Source organism: Daucus carota, chromosome 5 (genome assembly GCF_001625215.2).
Source record: "Daucus carota subsp. sativus chromosome 5, DH1 v3.0, whole genome shotgun sequence".
Lineage (NCBI taxonomy): Eukaryota > Viridiplantae > Streptophyta > Magnoliopsida > Apiales > Apiaceae > Daucus > Daucus carota.
This window is the reverse complement of record NC_030385.2, coordinates 25060310-25076931: the sequence shown is the minus strand read 5'-3', so window position 1 is coordinate 25076931 and position 16622 is coordinate 25060310. Positions and strand designations below refer to the sequence as shown.

At 34.9% G+C, this 16622-nt stretch overlaps 1 protein-coding gene across 1 annotated transcript; it reads left to right on the top strand.

The window, feature by feature from the left end:
* Window positions 1–7729: 7729 nt before the first annotated feature.
* LOC108221460 (uncharacterized mitochondrial protein AtMg00810-like) lies at window positions 7730–9049 on the top strand. The gene has a single exon (XM_017395337.1). The coding sequence runs from the start codon at window positions 7730–7732 to the stop codon at window positions 9047–9049; it is 1320 nt and encodes a 439-aa protein (XP_017250826.1).
* Window positions 9050–16622: the final 7573 nt, after the last annotated feature.

Genomic DNA, 16622 nt, shown 5'->3' with positions numbered 1-16622 from the left:
CTCAGAAATATATTAAAAAAATTATTTCAAAATTTTTAAAAATTAATTATAATTAATCACTTAAAAATATTTTAAATCAGATATGCTCATTCCAGCACTCAACCAAACACATGATATTAAAAATAATACCTCAACCCCATACAACCTCAACCCGATTCCTAATTCCAACCTCATACCCGCTCTCCAACCAAACGACCCTTAAAGTATTGAATATGAGCCCCGAACCCTTAAAATAATAGGCATTTTTAAGATAATAATATTAAAATTCATTAATATTGATAAGAGGTTTTATATGTACATGTGTATTGATAATATAAACTGAAATATATATTAAAAATATATAATATAGTCTTCTCAATCGCTTGGAGCGCGTTTCCCCCCCTAATTTAAATATAACTTAACATGATATATGCCAACTATGTATTAATCCATAAACATATATCTTTTTATGATAAATAATCCATAAACTTATATCTATTTAATAGTTTAAATTTTTAAAGTAAATAATATCTATACTATATTCATATATTTATTTAAATGATTGGCTCACATCGGGTTTTTCGATTTAGTTTTAGCCAATAATTGGAAACGCGACTATTAAAATCCGTTCGTTTCTTTGATTTTCGGTTTCACTTCGATTTTATACGATTCAGTTTTAGTCAATTTTTTTGATTCCGGTTTCAATTTTCCTTCCGGTCCTAAACTTAGTTATCATCCAATAAACTTTTATATGTACTTATTCATACAATAATTTATTTATTAAGTTAAAATCTTCATAAATGTCTCATGAAAATTCAATATCAAATTGCCAAAAATAAACACGTAAATAATATAGAGTATAATAATGTTATCTTTTAGGTGCTAGAATTTTTATACATACATCTCTGATGGTTGACTTGGTAATCTACCCAAAAATATGACAAATTTAATCACAAATTGAACATGTTAATTTCAAAAAAAGACTCATAATTTTGTAAAACTTAAATTAATTTGGAAGAGCTAAATGTCCAATTATTTATTACATTCAACTATTTAAATTCATCAAAATTCCTAACTAAAAAGAAAAGGAAGAGCGGTTTGGTCCGAGCCCACGTGGATCAGGGCTGTCAATGGATCGGATATCCGGTCCGATCCGATCCAAGAGCTAATGGAGCGGATATGAATCATTAAAAATAAAATCCGATCCGAAAAAAATTTGATCGATTAAAATCCGATCCGTGAAACATAGTTTACAATTGATTCCTCTCTTTTGATGGTTTAATAATTTGCGGTAGTCATTACCGATTTTAAGATATCATGGTTGTACCACTTCAAAATTCTTACATCATACTGATAAATGTGTCTTCATCAGAATAACAGTGCAAGCCTCTTATAGATAAATAAAATAAGAACATATAACAAATGATAAACTTGACATAATATTTTAATAAAATCAGTTAGCCTATCCTATATAAATAATCGGATAAATAAAGATCGAATTTGAAAAATGGACTAATTTAAGTAAAAAAAATTGAAAATTTTACTATATAAAAAATGATATTAAAGTTGATTTTAAATTTACCGATGTAGCGTGTTAATATAAACCGATTAATTACCATTATAAAATATTATATACGACTCCCCTTATTTTTAAAGTTGAATCCGCCACTGATTTTAATGTTTGACATGACCATCTCTTGTCGGGTTGATACATTAAGTATTCTTTTTGGAACCCGGAGGTTCGTAAGTATTTTGAATTTACCATTTCTCGAAAATTTCCGGATATATATCCAAAACGATTTCTTGATACTTTTCGCTTAAAGATTCTTAGTATTGGTTTTGATGAATCGAAGAGTAATTACAAGCTGGTTGTATGTTATGAGCACAAGTTAGTTATTCTTACTTTATTTTATTGTTCTTCTTCTCACGCCTGGCAAAAATTAAAAGTTCTTGATTTTTTTTGGAGCCTTATAGCAAATATGTCCACAGTCTTGATTATACATCTCCGTGTGTAACTTCAAAATTATGCCCTTATTGGTGCTCTACAATGCATCGGATGAAAAAAAACTCGGAAGTTAAAACTGATAAAATTTGATTCTGAAATGGAAAATTTTATTTGGATTCCATCGTTTAGTTATCCTAGTGAGGCGGAGTCGCCTCGTATTGCGAAACTAAGGGATGACCTGAGCATTGTGTATTGAACTTGATGAGCAGAATATGAGTTTGATGGTTGGTGTTACTATTTGGACAAGGAGGATGCTAGTGCTCTGCAGACATAGAAGTACAAGTTAGAACTCGTTGATTTGTCTTTTGAAACATATAGACTAAAACACATAGGAACTCGTTGAAACATATAGACATAGTAGCTGGTATGATATCAGATCTAAAACACATAAATTGGTCACTAGGAATGGTGAGTTCTGGAGTTCTTTTTCGTATAAACCAAGCTTAGCGTTATTGAGCGGAATGCATTCGGTATATACAGATATTCAAGGTGCAGAAGTTCGTAACTCGCCGAAATTTCCGTGGGGAATGGTACACTCCTTAGACTACCCGTAAGATAAAAGGATGACTAAGTGTCTCTAATAACTACTTTTTTGACACCTTATCATCAAATATCGGCTGTCGTCAAGAACTAGAAAGATTACTATATTGATTTGTTGTTTGAATGTCTATAGTTTATATTGTAAAGTTGTTACTTGCCGAATTTAGAATTCGAGATGTTACTGAGATCGTAATGCTGTAATATCCTAATGTATCAGCTGTCATCAAGAGATTAATATGTTCGAACAAAACCTATAGTTTAGGTAGTAATATTGTTACTTACTAATTGATTGAGTTTAGAATTGGAGAGATTATGGAGATAATAATATTGTTTCAAGTCTACGATTATAATGTACTATTATCAGCTTTTTAGAAGTCCATCTTGCATTGTTTGATCTACCAGCAACACCCAAAACCCCCACTGATTTAACTACAGCTTGTTGTAGATCTTTTGCTGCATATGCTTTTGTGGAATGGATATCAAAATCATATATATATAACAGTATAGGTACTGTTCTAAAAATCGGCCGATTCAGCGATTAATCGGCCAGTTCATCGATAATCGGACGAATTCTAATGCGAATTTCAAAAATCGGATAAAAAACTAATTAATATAAAAATTTGTAAAATCGATACCTAATCGATCAAAAAGCAGTCTCTAATCGGTCAAAATTTTAAAATTTGAAAATATATTAGATTTTTTTAAAAATAATAATATATTTACTTAATTATATTATAAATAATACTAAATTAATACCGATTACTGGTTTGATTAATAGTCCAATTAATCGCCGATTTCTTCATTAATCGCTAATCGGTGCCTGCACCGATTAGTTATGTTTCTCGTTTTTTTACAATAGAGTATATGTAACTTGTTTCATGTGTATGTTGCTTTTTCAATCCTCAATGCTACATATTTAAGTCACTTTTAAGTAATGCACTGTTAGGTGTTTTTTACACTTGGGAATCAAAGGATTATGTGCTATATCCGTTCTGCTTGATTCCATTATTTATATTAAGTTTTACAAACTTGATTTATTTTTTTCCTAAAAATAAGTTTTTTAAACTTGATGATAATTACAATTTAATTAAATTTATAAACCATATCTATTTCTATTTTAAATAAAAATTTAATTATTTTTCTTCCCCATTTGATATAACAAGAATATTAAAATTTTATAATATAATTGCCAACCAACCGTAAATAATCAATCAATCAATATATTCTAAATATGTGCTAGCATTGCAGTATAAAAAAAGACCTTTTCTGCCCTTCTTTTTTTAAACTATCTTCCAGCAATCATGCCCTGTAATGTCCTTTCACAATCTAATTGGACTATCCATGGATCAATGGATATCCATCTATATAATCCTAATTCCTGAATACAAAGGTTTTGGAAAAAGACCTTTTCTGTCCCTCCTAATTTTTCTCACCCCATACAAAACTGTGCCTATTTCAGTCATTTTCCCCTCAGTTTGGATACTCCAATCAGTCTGGGTTATACCCGACTTGAATGTCTTTGTTTTTTTACCTTTACTCGGGTTAATCCGATTACAACCGGGTCTAACTGTTATCAGCAACTTCCTCCCATCACTCCCTACAATTTAACCTGCATGATTTAAAGTTTTGAACTAACCTTATCTCGGACGGTTAGTTTTTTGTGTTTGGGCAGGAGATGATCTTCAAGATGTTTGAAAATTTTGTTAGTATATTCTGTTAGTAGAGTTTGTTAGAGGTTGTTACAGGTGGCAGCTTCTGTTAGGTTCTAGATCCTTCATGCGTTTCTATATAAACCCATGTATGTACAGTTATGAAATACAATTTCATTTTCTGTTTACACAAGCATGTGAATACACTCTACATTTTGTCATGGTATCAGAGCCAGGTTCTCTCAAATTTCATCTCCATCTTTAATTCTTCCGCTGTTCTTAGTCATCACTACAATTAGCGCTCGAAGTCGATTTCTCTGCTCGTCGATTGAAGCTTTCATCAATGGCGTCATATGCTGCGACTGTATCAGGCACTGCATCCAACCTAATTGATGCAAGTCATCCATACTTTCTCCACAATTCAGATAATCCAGGTACTCCTATCGTTACTCAACTGTTAACTGAGCAAAACTATCGTCAATGGAGTAGAGCTATAACTGTAGCATTATCTACAAAAATGAAGATCGGATTTATTAATGGAACTCTAGTTAAGCCTGCTAGCAATTCACCTAACTATGCGATGTGGTCTCGATGTAATGATATGGTGTTGTCTTGGCTGCTTAACTCTATTTCTGTTGAGATACGAAATAGTGTTAATTATTTCTCAACTGCTAAAGAGATCTGGGATGACCTAGCCACCAGATTCTCTCAATCGAATATGCCTCGAGTATTTCAGTTGAGGAAGGAGATTGCATCTGTGAATCAGGGAAACTTGTCTATTACTACATATTTTACGAGAATTAAGACTCTAATTGCTGAAATTGATAATTTCAGTCCACTGCCTCGATGTATTTGTACAAATGCCAACTGTACATGTGAAAATGCAAGGCGAATTGATGAATATGAGCATGTAATGAAGCTAAGTCAGTTTCTGATGGGATTAAATGATCAATATACTGCTGTGAGAGGTCAAATGTTGATGATGAAGCCAATTCCTTCTCTGAATCAAGCATACTCACTCCTGCTACAAGAAGAGTCTCAGAGAGACTTTGCAAAGCTTGCTCACACTCCAGTTGGTGATAATATGGCGATGAATGTGAAATTTCAAGGTGCAGCAAAGTCCAGGAACAACACTGGTGCATATGCTGGTGCAAAGAAACCACCAGATACAAACAGCTTCTGTGACTATTCTCAAAACTCAGGGCATACCAGAGACAAATGCTTCTGTCTCCATGGTTACCCTGACTAGCAAAGCCTAAGAAGCTCAATAATCAAAATAACAAATATGCTGCTAATGTGTCCTCTAATTCTGTTCATGATGCTGATACTACTGATAATGTCAATGTTGTTATGTCTCAGAGTACTGATGACACAGCATTTTCAGATGCACAATACCAGCAACTCAAACAAGATGATTCAGGAGTCTATGAAACACAGCAGCGCCTGGAATTCTCCTTCTACTTCTCATATGTCTGGTAACATCACTACAAACTACTCTTGCTCAACTGTTTATGCTCACAATACTCAGTATGATGGTCTTGTGTCTACTAATACATGGATTATAGACACAGGAGCAACAAATCATATTACCTATCATCTTGCAATCATGACAAATGTTACCAGACTCTAGTCACAATTGTATTTGCCTGATGGGAACACTGTTGAGATAACTCACATTGGCACAGTCAAATTTTCAGATGATCTCAGTTTGTCTGAAGTACTGTGTGTGCCTACATTTAAGTGTAATCTTATATCAGTAGCAAAATTAACCTTACATAGTTCCTGTCAGCTAACATTTACTCCTACACATTGTCTTTTGCAGGACCATATCTTGAGGAGGGAGAAAGGGATTGGTGAACTACAAGATGGGCTGTACAAGCTTCACACTACCCAACTATCTCAATCTTATCCATTACCTTGTCCTTTAGCTTCTAAGTCTAGTCTGTCTTGTAACAAAGTTATGTGGAATTCTGTGATTGATGTGTCTTTATGGCACAACAGAATGGGACATCCATCTATTACTATTCTCAATAAACTTCAGTTCATTGCTCCTCATAGTGTGAACTTTAAAGATTGTGATATTTGCCACTTATCCAAACAACACATATTGTCTTTTTCCCAAAGTGAGCACAAAGCCAATGAAATATTTCAGCTTATACACTTAGACGTCTGGGGACCTTACAGACAATATACCCATGGTCATTGCAATTATTTTCTTACAGTAATAGATGACTATTCTAGAACTACTTAGGTATTTTTGTTTAGACATAAGAGTCAAGTACCTACTCTGATTAAGGACTTTGTGGCATATGTTAAGACTCAATTTCATAAAACTGTACAAACTATTAGAACAGACAATGGTACGGAGTTTGTCAATGAGGAACTTGCCCTTTTTCTGAAATCCATAGGGACTGTTCATCATACTACTTGTCCATACACCCCTCAGCAAAATGGCAGAGCTGAAAGGAAACACCAACATCTGCTTAACATAGCAAGAGCTCTTAAATTTCAATCCCAACTGCCAAATTCTTTCTGGGGAGATTTTATTCTCACTGCCACACATATTATCAACCTACTTCCTTCATCTCTGTTGCATTATAAATCTCCTTTTGAGGTCTTATTCAACCAAGCACCAGATTACCTTCATTTGAAGAGTTTTGGTTGTCTCTTCTATGCAACCAATTTAAATCCTACAGATAAATTGTAGCTGAGAGCTACTAAAGGGGTGTTTATAGGATATCCATTTGGGAAAAATGGGTATAAGATTTTTGACCCTAAAGCTAGAAAGTGCTTTACCTCTAGAGATGTACAGTTTGTAGAGTCTGTATTCCCATTCCAGTCTCAGTTGTCTGAGTCTACTGATGACATGCTCACTCCAGACACTACACCTTTATTTCCCAATATTGATACTGGTCATACAGAGTCTCAACCTAGTGACACTGTTACACCTACTCACAGTGCACCTACACCTCCATCTACATCTACACATACACAGAGTCCTGGTCCTCCTGAAAACATCAGTACACCTCCATCCCCTTCAACTACTGTGATACCTACTACCAAGCCTACTAGAACTAGGAAAATACCTGCTAAATACAATGACTTTACAGGATTACCAACAGGCCATGTTGTAGCTTCTACAGTCACCTCCTCCTCCTCTACAGGTATGGTTCCTAAACCCTCCATTTATCAAATCTCTGACTATTTGTCATATGACAAGGTTAACCCAACCTATAAAGCGTTTGTTAATTCCATTACTCCTATTAAGATTCCAACTACTTTTGCACAAGCTGCCCCACATCCTTGCTGGTTTAAAGCTATGCAGACTGAAATAACAGCTTTGGAGGAAAACTATACTTGGGAAATTGTTGAACCTCCACCTAATCAACACATTGTTGATTGTAAGTGGCTGTTTAGAATCAAGTATTTGCCAGATGGTTCTGTTGAGAGGTACAAAGCACGGTTGGTTGCACGTGGATTTACTCAAACCTATGGTTTGGACTACTTTGAAACCTATGGTTTGGACTACTTTGAAACCTAGGCCCCTGTTGCCAAAATGATAACTGCGCGTATTCTGTTGTGTGTGGCTGCATCTAATCAGTGGATTGTTGATCAAATGGATGTTACCAACGCATTTCTACATGGTGATCTCAAAGAGACAGTCTATATGCGTATGCCTCCTGGTTATCATTTGCTCTCTAACATCCCACAGTCTTTTAGTGCTACTGCAGTCTGCAAATTGACAAAATCCCTGTATGGTCTTAAACAGGCGCCGCGTGAATGGTTCTCTAAGTTGTCTACAGCTCTTAAACAGTTTGGTTTTTGTCAATCTCACAGTGACAATAGCATGTTCACTATAGTGAAGGATGGTGCTTTCTGTGGAGTTCTTGTGTATGTTGACGATATTCTCGTCACTGGAGCTTCAGCTGTACTCGATGCTGAGGTCAAAGCTTTTCTAAGGTCTAAATTTAAGATCAAAGATGTGGGACCTCTCAAATACTTTCTAGGAATCGAGGTGGCTCGATCTACTGCTGGCTTCTACCTAAATCAACGCAAATATGTCTTGGATTTGATGACAGATACAGGCTTGATGTATGCTAAGCCTTCTACAATTCCCATGGAGCAGAATCATCACTTGACTGACAATGAATCTGCACTCCTAAACTCTTTGGATACATCTCTGTACAGGCGTATTGTTGGCAAGCTCATTTATCTTACCATCACTCGTCCAGATGTATGCTACAGTGTGCATATTTTGTCTCAGTTTATCCATCAACCCTGTAGTGACCATCTACAAGCTGCGTTTAAGGTTCTCAGGTTTTTGAAGTCCTCCCCTGGACAAGGTCTGTTGATTTCAAGCTCAGCTTCTTTGCACCTCACTGCATACTGTGACTCTGACTGGGCTGGGTGTCAATTTACAAGACTTTCTCTTACTGGTTACTGTATTAAGCTGGGTGATTCCTTGGTTTCATGGAAGTGTAAGAAACAACATACCGTATCTAAGTCCTCTGTAGAGGCTGAATACCGCTCGATGGCTGATACATGTTGTGAGGTGGTTTGGCTTGTTGCTTTACTGAAGAACTTTCTGATTTCACCTAAGCTGCCCATACCATTCTACTGTGATTCTCAGTCTACTCTCTATATTGCCGCTAATCCAGTTTTCCACGAACGTACTAAACATATAGAGATCGATTGCCATATTGTTCGGGAAAAACTGATTCGAGGTCTTATTGCACCAACTCACATTTCCACTACTGAGCAGCGTGCTGATATGTTCACTAAAGCTTTGGGAGCAGCTGCACTTCAGTTTCTCAGCTCCAAGTTGAATGTCTGCAATTTATTACAGCCATCCACCTTGAGGAAGGATGTTACATGATACAGTTAGAATATTCAGTTGGTATATTATGTTAGTAGAGTTTGTTACAGGTGGCAGCTTCTGTTAGGTTCTAGATCCTTCATGCTTTTCTATATAAACCCATGTATGTACAGTTATGAAATACAATTTCGTTTTCTGTTTACACAAGCATGTGAATACACTCTACATTTTGTCAAACAAGCTAAACATTGATTCGATCTATATATTATCAAGGTCTCATTGATTCAATTCATGTATATATAAAGTTTATCTCTCTTTAGCTGATCATTATTATTTTTGTATTTTGCATGATAATGAATGTGAGATAAAGACAGAATTACCTAGATTTTAGATTACTCACAGTTTGTAGACCAACTGTTCGATTAAATTTCTTATAGAGTTTTCAGCTGTATTTTAATCTTACATATCTATTTTGTTGTAATTTAAATTTTGAGACTCATATATCATAATTGTAATTGCTTCCTATAAAGAGTTACCCTGTTTTTAGATTATACATGGTTTGTAGATCAAATGTTCGATTAAATTTCTACAAGATAATATTTGATAGATTAAAACTTGATTTAACGTGGCATTGGCAGGTATACCATCATTTTGTATATTGCAGGTATGTGCTAATATGGATGGAAAAAAAAAAGCAATGCGGTGGTGACTGATAATGAAAAGAAAGTTCAAGTTGAGGAGACTGTAGAACCAGTGGATCTTGATTCTAACATCACCCACTCAGGAAATGAGCGAAAGGGTTTAACAGTGGTTCATACACCTGTAAGGGGAAGGAAGTTGTTAGAAGCTTTGAAAGATATCGAAGATCATTTACTCAGGGCATTTGAATCTGGCAAGGACGTATCTAAGATGCTTGAGGCTAATAAAGTCCACTTGCCATCTAATTTCGATGAAATTAAAGTGCCTTTTTTATTTCCTCTTCCTGTTGCTCTCTTCTTTTATTAGTATATGCTGTATTTATATGTTACCTGACCAGTTTTTAAAGTTATTTCTGCAATAATTGTGAACATGTTCCCCAAAACAATTAGGATATACTCTTATTAACACTTTATGGTTCACAGATCTGAGAATTTGCAGGTTATGACCCTCTTTTACATTTTATATCATACTGACATTCGCATGGGAGTGATGTGGTTGTATAGATGGTGTCCAATTATGCCCACAGCATGTTTAAACTTTTGTTTGAGCATTTTATATTTAATCCACCTTGGTATAGTGGGCCTCATATTTTCTTTTCTTTTTTTTTCTAATAGGAGGAGTTTCTTCGGTCAATTTGGGTTGATCTCAGAAAATTTTTGCTTCTTGCTGTTTTCATTTTGTATATAGCTTCTCACCCTTCCCTTCCTAGCTCACCAATGTGACCTCTGTATATATAATTTGGACTTGGTTTGTCGATACAGCTCTGGTTTTGGCAGGTGTAAACTGCATTATTTAATCTGAGAACCCCCACCCCCTCTCTAAACTAAGCTGGTTTAAAGGCACAGATGGTCTTAAAAACTTCTATTACTTCACAATTTCAGCTGCAGTGAGGTCTTCAACAGTTTAGCTGCAGTTACTATGCTTTAGACAATTTCAGCTGCAGACAAGTTCATAATTGATTTTCACATTAGATCATTGTTTCCACACGTATATATTTTCAATATGCAGCATAAATGGAAGCGGCAAGGTCCTTCTGAGACGAGCCTGGGGAAACTACTTGAGGTTCATTTGTTCGTACTGTGACATTGATGATAATCATGATATCACAAGTCCACTAGGTTGAAGTCACCGGGAATGTCCATCAAGAGACAAGTACGGATCATTATGCGTTTACTCTGAAGTCTATTTATTGTTTAAAGATTGCGCCAAACTTATCTTACTCGTGTCGACTTGCAGGACTGCTATGTTCGGGGAATACGAGTGCAGGGGAAAAGGAGCAGATAGAAAGTACCGAGTGCCGCGGTCTAAATCTTTGAGTTATTATGAAGCAAAACCTTTTCTGGATCTGGGGTTTATATCAACAGAAAAATGACTGGGACTATAAGTTATATTCTTGCATTTGCATGATATAGGTAAAGTTCTGCGCTTCTATTCTCAAAATATTGAGATATATTGATTTGTATACATTTTTTGACCGCTGGTAAAGCACTGATAAATTTAGGTAAATCACAAACTATATTACTCATCATATGCTTCTGGCCATTTTGGAAACAACAAATTAGTTGCGACACAGAGTATGTTCTCAACATCATTTCCTCCTGCATGGTGTTTGTGTGTAATTTTTTTCTCCACAGCTGTTGTAACAGAGGACTGCCTGAGCTTTGCCTAGCTGTGACACCACCAATTCTAGCTCGAGTCATTTTTTTTTATTCTTTTCATGCCTGAACTATATTCTTTTTGATCTAAAATATATCTTTTCTAGAATGCAAAATTTCTACGCTTTACATTGGCCAATGGCCATGGTCCATTAGGTGATAGAAACTTATAAATTTGGAGTTTTTAAATATTTGTCCACCGATACAATTACATAATGTAGGTATATCTTCAGTTTCACTTCTAAGCTTCAAGCGACGGGTACTAATATCCGTGTACTCAAGATGAAGCAGCCTGGATGAAAAGAGTTGAAGCATTTACTTTTACTGTTGAACCATCATTTGTTGGCATCACTATTGGTATTTTGTTAGATGTATATTAATCATATAGCAGTGCATATAAAACATGGTGTATATATGATATTCTATGTCTACTTTAATTTAGGATGTTAATGATTTGTTGGAATTGATAATCTGTAGAGATGAGTTTGGTTTTACAACATGCTTGGATGTATCAGGGTGTGGTTGTACTGGCCTCTTCTTGCTTCCCTAGGAATGGTTCATTTAGTTTTGTGTGTGTGTGTATGAATATATGAAGTATGTAAGAGTATTTGCTTAATCTGTATTCATATTAGTCGATAATACTGCCTTTTCATTCTAATGGATAAAGCATGCTGATAATATATTTAGGCTCTTGATATATTTTTGTTTTTTTATTCAAATTCCAAATGTAGCGTTATGACATGTCTTTTTGGACAAAAGTAAATATCTTGGAATGTACATTATTAAATAGATGCAATTTCTCACAAATAAGTTTGCTAGCCTGATTTTGAAAAAACTCAACTACATTCATGAAGAACAATAGTCGAACTACACTAGTTGTTCTCCAAGATCATTCACCAAAAATTTAAAATGACTTCCAAACAATGTTTTTCAGCTGATTATATATGCTGAAGACAATATTTTATAAGATATCTTAAAATAATGTCGTTAAAAAGAAGGGACTCTATTACTCGGTTTAACAAGATCTTGATTGACATCTGTGAAGAAAAAGTCATAAAATTTCGATCTCCAAGTCTTTCTTTAGTGATGCATTATAGCAGAGTGTTCTTGAATTCTGATAATAGCATAGAGGTTTCATAAAAATTAAAATTTTAAAAATTAGTGTGTACTTTTATTTATTAAATATAAGCTATATCCTATTTTAACAAAGTTCCTTAAATAAATTAAATTTACAGTATAAATAAGGTGCGAGGTGTTGCCAATGGTGGCGCCGAGAAATTAATTACTATATAATTAAATGACAAAGCATGTTATATATTATTTATTTTCAACATTATAAAGAATCTGACAAAAAAATATTTTAAATTTAAGAAAATATTGATATATTATATTTATTTTCATCAAAGATTTTTTATTTTGTTAAAACTAAATTCGTTATATATAGGAGTTGCAAGACCTCATCGAAGACGAAGTTCCAGAATAACTTACTATAAAATTAAATATTAGATCTTAATATTTTCAACTAGAATCTGTAACATATTTTGGAATATATTAATACATCTATTATAATTAGTAACATAAAAATTGATTTTTTTAAAAAAAAATTTCAGGCATTGTAACATTCATAATTTAGTTATTCATTATTAAATATTGAACAAACACAATATGCAAGTTCAACCACACACTCTTAGTTGTATTATATATTCATCGATTCACTATTCTATTAAAATTTCGATACATTATTATATATAAAGTATCCATACTTAACACATGATATAACTCCGTCAACCGCATTACAATTTTCTTTACGTTGAATATTTGTAGATTCTAGATCGAATGTTCGATTTTAGCTCAAAGTATAATAATTATGGTTCGTAGCACTCTGAAAAACGTATTATATTGTATAATAAATAGGTGTATTATTCTATGAATTTAATCTTGAACGCGTTAGAACTAAAAACACGTAACAATCTGCAATAATGTATCTATTGAAAATCTGTGATAATGTATCTATTGACTGTCTACTAAAACAAACAATCAATTACTAAAATGTAAAAAATACAAACATACCTGGGTGCGAAGCACGGGGCAAGATTGCTAGTCAACATAAAATAGTACAAATTTAAGGTTACCCAATCCTTGATTGTAGCAATTTACGTAACTGATTCTTCAGTTTTCATTCTCAGAGTTAATTTTAAATTTCAAATATCCTCATTATCATCCACGATTTTGGTTTTTTATCTTTCTACTGTCTTCATCTTCTCCTTCTTTCTCCATTAATTTCACTACACCATAGATTGCTTATTGCAACCACTCCTAAAGAAAAACATTGCGATTGCCCAATAGATTTTCAAAAAAATGGATATATTGCAACTCAGCCAAAAAGCGTTGCAATTGAAACCAACAAAGCTGAATAAGTCCAAAAATCACATTCGATTGCAACGGTTTTAAGCAGAGTTGCAATAGATCGATAGATTGGGCCGAAAGTTAGCGGGTTTATTCTAAAAATTTAGGAATTTAGGCGGGCTTGCGAAAAAATTTAAAGCGGGATATTTTTCCCGGCTGGACTTAATGAATAACTCAAAAAATAGGAAACTCAGACAAACTCACACCACACAAACTCGCACAAACTCAAAACCCAAATTTATAGTACTCAAAACACAAATTTGCAGATTGACACACTCAAACTCAAAACATGAATCACACTCAAAACTTGAAGATTGAAGATAAAAGAAACTCGAAGAAGTCGGAGTACTCGAAGCTCGAATTCAAAACTCAAAGAAGGTAATTAGTTTGTTCTTCCCCCGAAATATTGTTTGGTCTTTATTCTCTATGCTTATTTGTTCTTATTTGTTCTTTGTTCTAAATTGAAGATTTTCATTTTCTGAAAATTAGGGTTCCTCATTTTTTTTGTTTAATTTGGGGGTTTTTCCCCTGATTTTGGGGTTTTTTTCGGGTAATCAATTTGGGGGTTTGATTTGTTGGGTGTCATGATTTTGGTTGGAGATTTAGGGTTCAAACGAAGTAAAACAAAATGCAGGAAGATAAATTCAAAGAAAAAGATTCATATTCTCATTGCCTATCTCAAAATAAAGAAGAAGATACAATATATAGGCAGTTACTGCTCTAAACACTAATTCATTGGGCTGGACCAAGCCCTATAACTAATCTCTATATTTAGCCCAATCATAACATCTAGACCAATAGTGTTATTCAGTCCAATTCGTGACATATCCCTCTCCTTCAAAGCATCCTTGTCCTCAAGGATGTAATTTGACCAAACCTTATTCTTAGCTTCCACATTCGCCTTGTGTTCCTTGTCATTAGATATGTACCACTCTGCTTTTTGGAGCTTCTTTTAATATCATCTTTGGAGAGTCTGCCTTTGTCATTGGTGGGGTAATTTGTGTCACCCCCCCTTGAAGCATGAGGGATACTAAAGAGCACAAATCTGCCCAGAAATTTATTATCCCTGGTTTTTGTTCTTCCACCTTCAAACACCTGAATTATTGCCATCCCAAGCGACAATGGAGTTACATCCAGCAGCAACAAGTCTTGCACCTTTTCACTGTCTTCGCCACTCAAAATTGCAGCCTGGGCAGCAGTGCCATAAATAACAGCCTCACCAGGATTGATGCTCTGGCAAGGCTCCTTTCCGACGAAGAAGTCCTGCAACAGTTGCTGGACCTTGGGAATCTTCATAGAACCTCCCAAATGAGTGTCACCAGCAGTAGTTTTAACCTCAAAAATACCCCCTTCGATTATAAAAAGTGACACATCACAAGTACCACGGCCCAAATCAAAGATCAGTGCATTTTTTTCGCCAATACCTGAAGCTTTCTTGTCAAGACCATCGGCAATTGCAGCTGTAGTATACTCGTTAATAAATCGCAGTACATGCAGGCTAGAAATAATCCAAGCATCCTTTGTTGCCTGCTTTTGTAAATCATTGAAATAATCAGGAACAATAGCAACATTCTTTATAGTTAAGCCTTGAGAAGCCTTTTCAGCTATCTCATTGAACAGTTCAATGCACTTCTTCACAAGATTCTTTCTGACGACTTTAAGTATTTTTCTCCGCTGAAACAATTCACGAGAGATGTTGAGAGGCAAATCATCAATGTCAACCATGTAAGTTTCAGGTGGTCCAGTCTCAGGTGGAGCACCTGGTTGCATTTGTGGAGGCGGATATCCATTATATCCGTGACCAGGGTAAGAAGAAACAGGTGGAGCAGGAAGTCCAGGGGGTAGAACGGGTGGAGGTGGTTTTCCTGCCACTCTAACAGCAATTACTCTTCCATCTTTGCGTTGACCACTCATGCTAGCAGTTGCCTGATTGGCCTGAGCAACATCAGAATATTTAACAAAACCATAACCTTTACTTAATCCACTCACTCTATCTTTAATAACCTTGGCCATTACAATATCTCCGTAAGGTTGGAACAGTCTTATCAATTCATTATCATCCATAGTTGGTGGCAAGTAACCAATATACAAATTCGTGTCGCCAATCTCTTTTCCAATCTTAGCTACAGTGCTTCCTAATCCAGGATGTAGCGAGACCCCAACATTTCCAGAACAATTGCTGCTAGCCCAAGGGGAATTGCTTCCGGTATTAATTGAACTCGTAATAGCCAAAGGTGTACTCTCGTTAGTAGTAGTAGAAGACTCTAGCATAGTCCCCCCCAGCTTGTTAGGTCCAGATATGATTGTAGAAGGGGGGGGTTGAATACAATCAGTACCAAATCGTCGCGGAAGTGAATCTGATTGAATATGATTTGTTAATCAGATTATAATTAATTAATATAACAATGTTTGAAGTCGTTATATAATTAATATGGTTCAGTTTTAATGTCCACTAAAGTTCGTAGAATAAATTCGACAGGGTATATTCTAGATTTAGTGATTAAAACAACCGGGTTATCAAAGCACAGAAAACTGTGGATATAACGAACAAGCAAGTTACTAACAACTTGAAAGCTTTACAAATGCTTTGAATACAAAGTGAATGAACACTTTCAAATGAAGAAACCAAGCCATATTTATAGGCAAGGCTTTGTACATGCAAGACAATCACTAGACAAGACAATTACAAGCTAGCAAAGACAATTACAAGAAGGGTAAGACAATCTAGGCTTGGGCAAGACAATAAGGGGCAAGGGAAGACAATCTCAGATTGTCTACCAAGCTTCAACCAAGTCAGTAAGACAATCAAAAGGGAAGGGAAGACAATTCCTTTGTCAGAAAGACAAACACTACAAACGGCAAGACAATGGAGG